At 40.3% G+C, this 13,676-nt stretch overlaps 1 protein-coding gene across 2 annotated transcripts in view; it reads left to right on the top strand.

Moving 5' to 3' along the window:
- The window catches only part of ACSL4 (acyl-CoA synthetase long chain family member 4), an 86,612-nt gene that overhangs the window by 49,264 nt on the left and 23,672 nt on the right, over positions 1-13,676 (top strand). For both annotated transcript variants that reach the window (XM_049644171.1, XM_049644170.1), the window contains 6 exons: positions 73-223; positions 379-502; positions 3,685-3,756; positions 7,535-7,674; positions 9,055-9,227; positions 11,221-11,295. In XM_049644171.1, coding sequence (XP_049500128.1) covers positions 73-223; positions 379-502; positions 3,685-3,756; positions 7,535-7,674; positions 9,055-9,227; positions 11,221-11,295 — 735 coding nt within the window. The remainder of the gene's footprint in view (positions 1-72; positions 224-378; positions 503-3,684; positions 3,757-7,534; positions 7,675-9,054; positions 9,228-11,220; positions 11,296-13,676) is intronic.

Raw genomic sequence — 13,676 nt, 5'->3', positions numbered from 1 at the left:
AAACTCTTAATCTTTGTGTAAGCAATTGAACTTCTAAACTGAAGAAAACGCAGTGCTTTTTCATTCTTTTAGCGAGCATTCCTCCGAACAGACCAACTCCTTCGGACATGGCTATTGTCATGTATACCAGTGGTTCTACCGGCCGGCCCAAGGGAGTGATGATGCACCATAGCAATTTGATAGCTGGAATGACAGGCCAGTGTGAGAGGATTCCTGGGCTGGGGTAAGAGAGACTCATTCCATGTTCTTCTTTGCGATGAGAGCTCCTGTTCGACATCGTCTAAACTCCATCTGTGTAGAAACGAGAAGGCTATTGATGTTTCTACTTAACCATGCCTTTTTCCTGACCGCTTACATGTTTCTCTTATTTCATTTTAGACCAAAGGACACTTACATTGGCTACTTGCCTTTGGCTCATGTGCTAGAACTGACAGCAGAGATATCCTGCTTTACCTACGGCTGTAGGATTGGCTATTCTTCTCCACTTACACTCTCTGACCAGGTGACAAGCCTTTTACTCTTTCCGCGCCATCCTATTAAGTTGCGCTGTTTGGCTGAGAACGTATTACTGCGAATGTGAGACACTTCAGTTCACTGGCAGCTTTCTCCTCGACTTCAAAAATAGCCCCTGTGGGCAAATATGTAGCTGTAAAAAAGAGTTATGGATTTGTTGGCGTTGTTTCATCTACATCTTCTTACATGATTTTGAAGCTTACAGTTACTTTCATTTTGTTTTATGAGATTTTGACTCTGGATAGCTTGGGTAGAGAAGATAAATGCACCGAGTCTTTTGGATACATTACCCATAAACAGGGATAGGTTTTCTGGGAGAAGATGTGGTGGTAGGATCGTGGCCCAGTTTTGCTCTCAGTTTTCTCTAACACTGTGCTGTCCACAACAGCACGCTGAAGTAGAGATAATTCCAATGATATGAGAAAAATCTCATTTCTCAGTTGCTCCAGCCACATTTCTTTTTGTTTTCTATTTTTTTTTTAATTTTTAAATTTGCATCCAAGTTAGTTAGCATATAGTACAATAATGATTTCAGGAGTAGATTCCAGTGATTCATCCCCTATGTATAACAACCAAGGCTCATCCCAATGAGTATCGTCCTTAATGCCCCTTAGCTATTTAGCCCATCCCCCCCACCCACAACCCCTCCAGCAACCCTCAGTTTGTTCTCTGTATTTAAGAGTCTCTTATGTTTTGTCCCCCTCCCCTCCAGCCACATTTCAAGTTCTCAGCAGCTAAGTGTCACTAGTGGGTACCACTTTGGACAGCACAGGTACCAGACCTTTCCATCATCATGGAAAGTTCTATTGAGTATCCAAAGGCAGCCCTCAGCTTTGTGCCTGGAGTCCAACTGGGTTCTCCCTTCTCCTTTGTTCACAGTAGGAAGCCCAACAATGGCTAGAGCTAACTCACGTATTTTACGTGCATTTGAAATTACACAGCTAATACCTACTGTCCACAGTTGTTTAATTTCTTCTTTGGACCTGTTGCTATAGAAAAATGTCAACCAGAGGTTGAGGCAAAAAAGAGTTTCTGAGTATAGATAGGAATGACTTGGTTTTAGGGAGAGGTTAGGTAGGTTGTGTGATATTAAGGCAGAAAAGTTAAATGGATGTCTTTAGATTTGAGATTCCAACCATCTTTTTAAAAAAATTGTTTTTGGATGTATAACTTAAAGGACATGAATCTTAAGTACACTTCTTGATTGCATTTAATGTACACACATAGACCCCTGTAACCATCCGTATCTAGATCAAGATAAAAAAGAACATTCCTGGAACTCCATAACGTCCTTGTGTCCTTTCTGAATGATGACCACCTCCCTGCAACTTCTCAGGATAATCCAACCACCTCTTGAAGTGGGTTTATCATGAGAAAAATGTTCTGTGTTCTAGACAACTACCTACTTGGTACTTTAGGGAACACAACCTCATTGTAAGATGGAGAGCTGCCGTATGAACTACTCAGCTGAAAGTTCACATTTAAAATCTGCTAGAACAGTAATGGAGAAAAGAAGTGATCAAGTAAAGTAATAAACGAGACTTGATGTAGTCAAGTTAAAATTGATCTATGAATAAGACTGGGGCTTGAACTGTAAAATAAAAATTTTAGAAAACTCTGTAATGTTAAAAGAAAAAAAAATCCACAACAATTATGTTTTTGATGCACTGTAGTGGGCTTTTCTTGTATTTAGAAATGTTTCAAAATGTGAAACACCTTTCAATAAGCTTTGAGTATGATTCCCCCCCACCTTAGGGAAGTTCAGAAGTCAGGGACTAGCAACCCTAGCTTTCACTGCCTTTCTGGAAATAATAGCCTCAGTGTAGGGAAGGGGGGGGCAGTTGGAGTGAATGCCCACCTGTCTTTTTCACGAACTTCCTAATAAAAAGTCTCAATCTTCCTAGGAATCAAAAACCCAGGAATCTCCCTCAGATAGGAAATCAGAAATAGGTGGGACATTAGAGGTGCCTGACATTTGAAGCCAACAGATAAGCATGATGCTGTCCTGAGATTATTGCGATCATAAGAAGAGAACTGATACCATTACATAGAGTCATAAAGAAAGTGAAGAAGGGCTCCTTGTGGCTAGTGCTACCCTGGAACAGCTCTTTAAAGCGACAACTGGTCAGCACTACATGGAGGGCAGCTTGGACTTGCAGGACATGAGAGCCCATCTTTCTCTCTACAGAGCTGCCCTCCCATGTGTCATATGCACGTGCAGGCGTCGGTTTCCACTTGCAAATGTGCACACACTCGCACATACATAAAACAACAAGCAGTTATTTTATTTCCTTTATCCATCTTAAAGAAAAGCAGGATAAAAGCAATTTGGTTCTATTGGCAGAAAGTTTTCTATGACGAAGCCGGTGGTCCTGGCATATCACACTGTCCCTTAAGAGCTGGTTTACTTCCCGCCTGTGTCAGCGTGACTAATAGACACATCATACATCTAAACTTACAGACTAATGAACTGCATTATAGCTGGTTCTTTCTTCCTTTCATCTCCCTTTTTCAGTGGGCTGCTTTATCAGTTTTTCTACCTGTTGCTCTGATATTTGAAATCCCAAATAGTATTTATGTGTGTAAGCAATGAAAGAAAACAAAAGAAAGGAGAAATATATACATACTTAGATATATATGTGCATATCCCCACATGGTCACTGGCAGGGTCTTCAGTATTCTGTCAACCACGATGTTACCGAATTAGTGTTTTTCCATCGTGTTCATCAACGGCAGTGACTTCAAGAGGTGGCTTTGCCATTTGGCTAATCAAAGAAAGTTAAAATATTTTCCATTTTCTTTTAGTGTTCAGTGTACCTTAGCTGAGGTTTTGTATTCTCTTTTTTTAATGGATGATTTGTGCTGTGCTTGATACGTGAGAGATAAGAATGCGCACTTTACCCAAATATCCCACTCTCCTTTATTATGAGTCAGAGCTTCTCCTCTAAGGAAAGCCGAAATGTACTAGAAGAAATCATCTCCAGGATAAAGCACTAAAGCCACTTCCACTTTAGACATTTGCAAGTTATGAGAGTTGTAACCAATAACTCAACGGGGCCATAGAAGATCAGATTCCATTGTGTAAATTTCTGTCACTGTCAGTACTTGAATTATCACACTTTTTTGCTGAGGCTGGCTCTCCTGATCCTATTTGCTTTTTCTTTCATGTAGTCCAGCAAAATTAAAAAGGGAAGCAAAGGAGACTGTACTGTGCTGAAGCCGACACTCATGGCGGCCGTTCCGGTGAGTACAGAATATAAATGTCCTTTATTGCTTGCACTTGGACTTTTTTAAAGGTGATGTTCTCAGGGTTTTGCATACAGTTTTAAACAACTTCACTCAATTGAGATCGTGGCAAGTGTGTTCATTAAAATCTGAAATCAGCATTGGCAAACTTCTGACACGTATGCCTGTTAGTGTTGCTGATCCTGGAAAATTAGTGATGAACATGACCTAGTTCAGATTACCTAGCGTGAGAAGTGGCCATAATATTTCAAATGTAGAAGATATTCTAGATCTCATTTTTGTTTAATCACAAACTGTATTTTATTTTTATTTTGAACTTTTTAAAAGTTTATTTTGAGAGAGAGAGACAGAGTGTGCACACGCGATGTGCACATGAGCAGAGGAAGGGCAGAGGGGGGAGAGAGAGAATCGCAAGCAGGCTCCACACTGACAGCGTGGACCCTGATGTAGGGCTTGAACTCATGGACTGCGAGATCATGACCTGGGCCTAAGTTGGACGCTTAACTGACTGAGCCATGTAGGCGCCCCTAATCACAAATTTCAAACAAATGAGGAAGCGTAGATCATCCCAGAGAACTGAAGCAGCATATCCAAAGTTATGGAACTGAGTCTCAAATCCAAGCCTCCTGACCCTAATCGTGACTAGGAAAACTGGCACTTGAGAGATCTTCCAAAGAAAAAAGCTTAGTTCCAGACGTTTAAAATCCTTATGTGAAATACTGCCTTTCATCAAAATAAGATGTTACAGCGTTTTTGGCCTTGTAATGATAAACATTTCACACAGTGTTTCAAATGTGCATAATCAGATATGTTCTAGCACTTTTAGGCTTGGAAACTCCAGCGGGACTGTATACCGTGACTGCTTGTATTGCGATCAGATTTTAAGTCTCATCCCAGTATCTCTCCCAGAATTATTTTTGTACATGGAAAATTGGAGATGAGATAATGAAGTGTTCAGCCACTTTGTTTTTTAAGCTTCTTATTACAAAATTATTAAATAATGAAAGAATTAAAAGAGGGCACAGTAGCCTTTGCCTTTTTATTTAGAGGTGCTGAAGAATTCGGCAAGTTTGGAAACTGAAAGAAGCTTCTGATTAAAACATAATAAAGTGATGCTAATGATAGGTACTACAGTACTTGCTGTTTTCAGGACCTGTCCCTAAGGGCTTTAGATGGATTATCTCACTTAATCCTCCCTAAGACTCTTCTAGGTGGATCCTATTTTTCTGGTTTTATAAAGAAAAAAAAAAGTTTTCCCAAAGTCACAGAGCCCGAACTCTACCAGTCTGATACCAGACTTTTCTTAACTACTATGCCTGTCTGTTTAGGATTGTGATTGTGTTTGGTGTTTTGGGAAATAATATTTTGGGTTTATTACTCAAAGTACAGGAGTCCCTAGTAAACCCTATCAGAGAACATAGAGAAGGAAAAAGACCAAGGACTGTAGGAAGCAATGTCTGAATTTAGGCCTGAAGGATAAGCAGGAGTTTGTGGATATGCTGTGTATCTTCTAATTGCCCATGGTCCATTCTTCTTTACTTGGTGCCTTGGAAGGCTAACTTCTGTGGATGAATCACCAGGGCTTGCTTGTCTTTTGTTGGGTTCAGCCAATTACTGGCGCTCAGGAGAGATCACAGGGCAGGGAGAGAGGAGGGGTTCTGCATATTTACTGCCTTTGCTCCTTCCCTGTTGGGCTGCGATTTGGGGCAGTTGTCAAGCGTCCATTGAACAATCTCTTTCCCATTGGCTATAACCAGGTCTTGCCCGTGGCTACAGTCTTCACCGGGTTCCAATAATACATCTCTCCTCTTGGTTCTTTAGGCCTGAGGATAGTAAACAGACTCTCATGTTGCTGGTCCATGGGTGTTTCACTGAACTTTGTTGGTTCCCTTAACTCCTCCCCCTCCTGTATAAATAGGCCTTAAAAAATCTTTTTTACTGAAAATCGATAGATTCTATTATCTGAGTTTGTTTCTTTCCTGGATCAGAATGAAAGATCCATTTAGTATTGTACAGTCACATATTCACAGGCTGAGAATTTAGAATACATCACTGCTTCTTGTAAGCACTGACTCAGTTGAACATCATGTAACATTAGGTTGAAGTGAAGGGTGACTTATTGTGCTAATAATAAATCCTGCCAATTTGTTATGACTATCATTTGTGTTCCTTACTCATAGAGGCCTTCCAGTGCCCATGACTCTTATCTACTGGAAAGAGCAGTGGAGGTAGTTCTGTCACATCTGTCTCACTCCTGTAGGCTTTTTTCCTCCACCTGACATCCTATTCACTTTCTTAAGTGGGATAGTTACAGGATATTAAAGTCCTGTAGGGAACTTTTGGAATTTCTCAATCACAGATCTAGACAAATATGTCAGTTAACACAATGATTCCATCTGTGGAAATGGACAGGACAACATTGTGCCATCCTTGAATGCCATTGCAGCCTCCCTCCACCCCCATGAGCTTTATCAGGATATAATTGACACATACCATCGTGTCAATTAAGGTATACAGTGTACAGTGATTTGACATATGTATGTATTGTGAAAAGATTACTATAATAATGTTAACGCACCCATCGTCTCACAAAGTTACCATGTGTATGTGTGTGATGAGAACATTTAAGATCTACTCTTTTAGCAACTTTCGAGCATATAATACAGTCTTGTTAACTATACTCCCTGTGCTGTGCTGTACATTACATCCCCAGGACTTGCTCATCTTCTGCCTGTAAGTTTGTATCCTTGGACCAACATCTCCCTATTTGCCCCACCCACTAGCTTCTGGCAGCCACCAGTCTACTCTCTGTTGCTGAGGTTGGCCGGTTTAGAGTCCACATAGAAGTGAGACCATATAGTATTTGTCTTTTCCTTTCTGACTACTTTCCCATAGCATAAGGCAAGAGATGTTTTTGCTGTCCTTATTTGTGAATGGCTCTGTTATGATATCGAAAGAGCCATTCATAAAACTATTCATGGTAGCACAACTGAATTTCCACTAATTGCCACTTTAACTATTTAAAACTAGGTGTTTATAAATAGATGTGCTTTATGCAATAATTCTTATTAATTTGTGCTTACTCATTTCAAGAAAACATCCTTTAGTGATAGTCTGGGCTTTTTTGCTGGTTTGTTTCAGGGTTCTTTGTTGTTGTTTTGTGTATTACCTTGGGAGTCACTGTATCTCGAACCTAGTCCTCCTTGAATTTTCCAAGGAGCCATGAGCAAGAATCCTGTTCGTTTTTGTAATCTTAGCTTCTACTGAAAGGGAGTAGAAATGCCTAAATTACAGGGACATAAGAATTTTAAGGAACTCTAGAAAATTCTGTAAGACAACTCTTAAGAAACTCTGTAAATCTCTCTGCCATGCTATAAGAGTCACAAGGTAGTAGCGAGAAAAACATCAGAATTAGATTCAACATAGTTGGGTGTTTTTCGGTGCTATTGGAAAATAAGTGAATATATTTGAAAAAAAGAATTAAAAATGATACTTATGTGGGAGGTGAATGAATTATTTACAATCTAGTAGACATTTTTTAAAATTTTTAGATAAACTTAGTGTATAGAACCGGAAAATCCCTATACGTGTCCCTAGTCTTTTTGAAATCGTGAACAAGTAAAGTCAGTGAAATTAATTATATAATAAAGTAAATATATCCATTATACTAAAAACTTTGACCTAAGAGGTCAGAAACAAGGTATCTTCAACTAAAGACCATCTCCGTGTTGGTGTAATTCTTTTCAGATTATTGAATATTTTGCTTGCCTTTTAGGAAATCATGGACAGAATTTATAAGAATGTTATGAGCAAAGTCCAAGAGATGAATTATATTCAGAAAACACTGTTCAAGATAGGGTATGATTACAAGTTGGAACAGATCAAAAAGGGATATGATGCACCACTTTGCAATATGTAAGTACATTTCATAGACTCTGTAGTGTGAGCCTGGAGATATTGTGTGTTTACATCTGGAAGATGAAGAAGTAAATGGCAAGCTAATTTACTTTGGGCATCACCACCATCATCATAAGGTTGCATTTCCCTTTTATTCACTTCTAACCCTCATTGCTTCCATAGCAAACATAGACAGAAGACTCTGAGTTCTGATCTTGGCAGTTGAACAGATTTTAATAATTGAGTAAATGTTTAAGACGTTATTGCAGAATTTGGTCTTATGAAGAAAAACCAGGTTAGACTTTGGAATCAAAATGTGTGAGTTTACAAAGGGTCAGTTCTGACAAAAGGTGATACTCAAGATTTTAATCTGCAGGAAGGTTTCTGATTTATTGTATTCATAAAACAGTGTAATAAATATATGAACATAACAGCTATTTTGGTTAGTGTTTGTTTTTGAGAGAGAGAGAGAAAGAGAGAGAGCAGGGGAGGGGCATAGAGAGGGAGACAGGATCCGCAGCAGGCTTCAGGCTCTGAGCTCTCAGCACACAGCCAGTGAGAGGCTTGAACCCACACACACTGTGAGATCATGACCTGAGCCAAAATTGAGAGTCCGACACTTAACTGACTGAGCCATCCAGGTGCCCCTTATTTTTAATTTTTTTAAATGTTTATTTTATTTTTGAGAGAGAGAGATAGACATAGCACGAGTGGGGGAGGGTCAGAGAGCAAGGGAGACACAGAATCCAAAGCAGGCTCTAGGCTCCGAGCTGTCAGCACAGAGCCCAATGTGGGGCTCGAACCCACAAACCATGAGATCATGACCTGAGCAGAACTTGGACACTCAACTGACCGAGCCATCCAGGCACCCTGAGCATAACAGCTATTTTAAATGTTGTGCTGGAGGGTGGATATAGGGAAACATTTTTCATTAAAAGGGAGATAAGGTCAATAACTAAATGTTCTAAAGACAATTGTAATTTTTGTTTCCTTTGACATCATCATTTTCTTTCATTTGCTGTATGTGAGAGCAGTTTCCCAACACTGCCTCTTTTTTTTTCTTTAATTTTTAAGAGTCTTTCTGGCATTTTAAAAATGGAAGTATAGCTGACGCACAGTGTTCCCTTAGTTTCAGGTGGACAATATAGTGATCTGACCACTCTGTACATTATGCTGTGCTCGCCACAAGTATAGCTACCATCTGTCATTTTCTGGCATTTTTTTTTCAAGATGTTATTAGTCGTTGCTTTGTGAACCTCTCATTAATTACCACCATGGTTCTGAAATGTAGGTGTCCAACCAAAGTCAAGAAATAGTTCCCAGAGCTTATACAGTAGGATGTGACCAAGCATAATGTATGCATGTATTCAAATTATTGCCCCTTGTGCTTTTCTCAAGGTTACTGTTTAAAAAGGTGAAGGCTTTGCTGGGAGGGAATGTCCGCATGATGCTGTCTGGTGGAGCCCCGCTGTCTCCTCAGACACACCGATTCATGAATGTCTGCTTCTGCTGCCCTGTGGGTCAGGGTTACGGACTGACAGAATCATGTGGTGCCGGCACAGTTACTGAAGGTAAGTACTGGTAACATGGCAAATAATTCTGTTTGTTGCCACTAATGTTTATACCCCTTAAGTAATAACAGATTCAGTGTAATCCTGAACAGGTTTAGTTCTAGAAACTTCCAGTTGAACTATCATGTGTGCCCTTTATGTTTAAGCCTTGTCTGTATTTATGCCATCTTGTCAGTCCTCAAAATTCTGTCACCCTGGTCCTTTAGTCTCTTCTGTCTAAATGCTTGTTTCCTCAGAGAACTGCACTCTTGGAAGAAAGTATCACTTTTATGCTCCCTCTTGAATGTATATTCCTGCCATGACTTCTTGTTTGTTTTCTGTTCTTTTCAAAACCCAATAGCCGTGTCAACTTTGGCACTATGGAAATTTCAAACCACATAATTCTTTATTGGTGGGGCTCTCTTGTGCATTATAGGATGTTTATCAGCCAGGTAGGTATCAGGAGTAACTCACTCCTCCCAGCTGTGGCAATGGAACATAAATCGAAACATTACCAAATACCCCCTGAGGGGTGAAATCATCTTGGGTTGGGAAACACTGGGGTAGATAATACTTTTTGGATCATCCCACTTTCACTTTATATTCATGTGCCCAAAATCAACGCCATCATCCCAGACCTTCTGTCCACCTGGCAGATGGTTGGTGACTGTGGTATTACCATCCTTAAAACCATTCACACCATTAGCTTTGAAGTCTTCTAATTGTTTATTTTTTAAAACTTTAACTTCAATTGGATCTTCCCATTTGTTCATTGGACTGCTCCCTCCCCTGCATGCCACCTTTCGTACCTGGCCTCTTATTGCCTCACACTCCTCTGAGGTAACAGCCTTTCGGCAGCCATTCCTGCCTCTATTGTATCACTTGTGATTGATCCTGTATATTTCTGTTGGGCATCTCCACCTCAAACACTCACTGCTTCAGCCCTGGTGGATCTAGCTTCCAGACATCTTTAATCTGTTGCCGTTGTCCCCATCCATCATTATTTTCCATTATTTCTCACACACACACACACACACACACACACACACACACCCTGGCTCTGCTCTCCTCTCTTTCTCTTACGGGCATTCTTGCTCTCACCTCTCTGTATTTTCTGTTCCCTTGTCTTGGAATGCCCTTTTTGCTAACTGGACACAGCCACCTTTTAATGCCGAACTCTTCAATTAAGTCTTTGCCAGTGATTTCATTTCACATTGATCTTTCAAGTCCCTGAGGTACCGTTGTGTGCACTTCCAGTACCATGCAATTGAGTATTTAAATGTGCTCTGAGTTGCTTCATGCGCATTTTGTCCCAGGTAGTTTGTTTGTAAGCTCATTGAGGGCATAGTCTCCTTATCTTTTACGTGTTTCCTCCTTTCAGTGTTTAATATAATGCTAGGTACATTATAGGGTATCTATAAATACTTGATTATTGATAGCAGTACTTACAAATTACAAAAGGAGAATATCGTCATCATCCTGTTTGGTAATAGCAGTTAACATTTATTGAAAACTGAGTTTGTGCCAAGAAGTGTTAAGCACCATCCACGCATCATCTCATTGAATCCCTACAGCATATCTCTATAAGAAGTAGGTTTTCTTACTCTCCCCCTTTAATAGATGGGGAGATGGAGGCCCAGTGGGGTTAAGTAATTTGTCCAAGTTACACAGTCAATCAGTGAGTGGCAGAAAAGGAATTCCAATCCAAACCTGTCCTCCTGGAATCTTAGGTAGATAATGGTAGGGGCAGCTCTCCTCCTTTTACAGAGATTTTTGTACTTATTATCTCAAATAGAGCCCGTGAGAAGCGAAAGTGATGTAACAACATTGGTACTGATTGCACTGTTGAAATAGAGTTGAAATACTGAAGCATGGTCACACGTTGCGCTGCACTCACAGTGGCCTCTCTTTTATCATCTGTGAGACTCTGGTTCTAACTCCAATATCCCTGTTCTCCCATGGGCACGAGTCTGAAATGTGGTATGCTAATATATTTGTTGCATTTTCCTCCTAGTTACTGACTATACTACGGGCAGAGTTGGAGCCCCTCTTATTTGCTGTGAAATTAAGCTAAAAGACTGGCAGGAAGGTAAGAGTTTTATGACCAGCTCTACTGGTTCTAGATACACTGAAAACCACCATGAGCCCCAAGACACCCAGTCTTTAAAGTGTTAGGTCGTCTGTGATAGCAAGGGACTCTTTGCTGTTGCTGGTTCCCGGTGCTTTCTTTTCCTCAGTAAAGAGGGTCCCAAGAGGAAAAGAAAAACCTCTGGAATTTAGGCATGATGATTCTGAACTTGAGAATACTTGATGGTAAAGAGGAAGAACATTCTTAGTGGGGCATTCCCTTGGTCTGGAGAAGGATGTATATCCGATCTTTGGAAGCTTGACTTTGCTAGCGAGGACATTTGGGCCAGGAAATGAAACCCCAGATTTTTAAGGGATTGAGGGACTGACTAATCACACATGCATGCTCCAACCTCTTAGCTCTTGACCCCCACAAACATTTTCACAGATGAGACTCAGTTCTCAGGCCATTTGTATGATTTTATCTTTATATTTAATTGCAAAGGGAGGGCTGCACTTTATAGACATTGGTGATAATCCTTTCTATAAAGCAGCTGGAGGCAGAAGTAAACCAGTCTTCCTGGTAAAACTGAAAACTACTAAATGTGTTGCATTAACTGCAAAATAATGAACAGCCTGGCCTTGCCAGATAAAGGAAAAGTAATTAAGAAGCTTAAGAATTTAGGGGTGCCTGAGTGGCTCAGTTGGTTAAGTGTCCAACTCTTGATCTCAGGTCAGGTCATGATCTCACGGTTCATGAGTTTGAGCCCCACGTGGGGCTCTGTGCTGACAGTGTGGAGCCTGCTTGGAATTCTCTCACCCTCTGTCTCTGCCCCTCCCCCACATGTGCTCTTTCTCTCTCTCTCTCTGTCTCTCAAAATAAATAAATAAACTTAAAAAAATTTTTTTAAAAACTTAAGATCTTAAAAGGGAATATTCATTGTTGAATGGAGCCATAGGCTGAAAATTTAAAGGACCAGTTAGTTACCTTCTAGGACAATTCTCTTAGGTTGTTCAAACCCAAGACTGTGAATGGGCTGTATCTGACATAAACTTGGAGTTCCTAAGTGTTTTTCCTCTATGACTTTCTGCCTATGTGCATTATTGTCAGTGCTCAAAGAGCAAATGACTATTTCTTTTTATTTTATTTTATTTTATTTTATTTTATTTTATTTATTTTTAATTTTTTTTTAACGTTTATTTATTTTTGAGACAGAGAGAGACAGAGCATGAACAGGGGAGGGGCGGAGAGAGAGGGAGACACAGAATCTGAAACAGGCTCCAGGCTCTGAGCTGTCAGCACAGAGCCTGACGCGGGGCTCGAACTCACGGACCATGAGATCATGACCTGAGCCGAAGTCGGACGCTTAACCGACTGAGCTACCCAGGCGCCCCTTTATTTTATTTTATTTTTAAACGTTTATTTTACTTTTGAGAGAGAGAGAGAATGTGAGCGTGGGAGAGGCAGAGAGTGGGGGACAGAGGATCCAAAGTGAGCTCTGTGCTGAGAGCAGACAGCCTGATGTGGGGCTAGAACCCACAAACTATGAGATCATAACCTGAGCTGAAGTCAGACACTTAACTGACTAGCCACCCAGGTGCCCTACAACTACTTCTTTTTAAAAACCACATTTAAAATCCAGTTGCATTCCCAAGATCTTTACATCCTGGGACTAAGTCCTCCTTCTGTCTCCCATGGCAATGCTGTTCCGATTTTAGGATGAAAATCTGAAGACATCATAGACAATATGTGTCTGGGTGTGTTGAGCCTCAGCAGCACAACTGTTTCATTAGATGGGTTATTTATTAGGCAGTGAAATTAGAGAAAGCAGGTATATCGTACAACTTGGTAAGGCAAATTTTGCCCCTAATTTTTATTTTCTGTTATTGTACTTCAGTATCTATCAGTTTTGGGGAGTGGGGCCATTTTTGCATATGTCTCTGGAGTTTTCCTTGCCATGAGGGAAACTTTGTTTTATATAATAGGAATGATCTTAATATTTTATATGCAATGGATTTCATATTTAAATATTGAATAGTTTAAAATTTTTAAGAGCAGCTAACAGCTGAAAGGACTCTGCTTGAATCCTTTTTAAACTTAAAACCTAGGGGCGCCTGGGTGGCTCAGCCAGTTAAGCGTCCGACTTCTGCTCAGGTCATATCTTGCAGTTCGTGAGTTCGAGCCCTGCGTTGGGTGCTGTGCTGACAGCTCAGAGCCTGGAGCCTGCTTCAGATTCTGTGTCTCCCTCTCTCTCTGCCTCTCCTCCTCTAGCACTCTCTCTCAAAAATAAATAAACATTACAAAATTAAACATAAAACGTAATCAACATCTCAGTTTATGAATTCAGATTTTTGTATATTTCCCTTAAGCTTTATTCAATAATAAATAGGTAATGAGTAGTG

Source organism: Panthera uncia, chromosome X (genome assembly GCF_023721935.1).
Source record: "Panthera uncia isolate 11264 chromosome X, Puncia_PCG_1.0, whole genome shotgun sequence".
NCBI classification, from domain to species: domain Eukaryota; kingdom Metazoa; phylum Chordata; class Mammalia; order Carnivora; family Felidae; genus Panthera; species Panthera uncia.
This window is presented reverse-complemented; position numbering and strand designations above follow the sequence as displayed.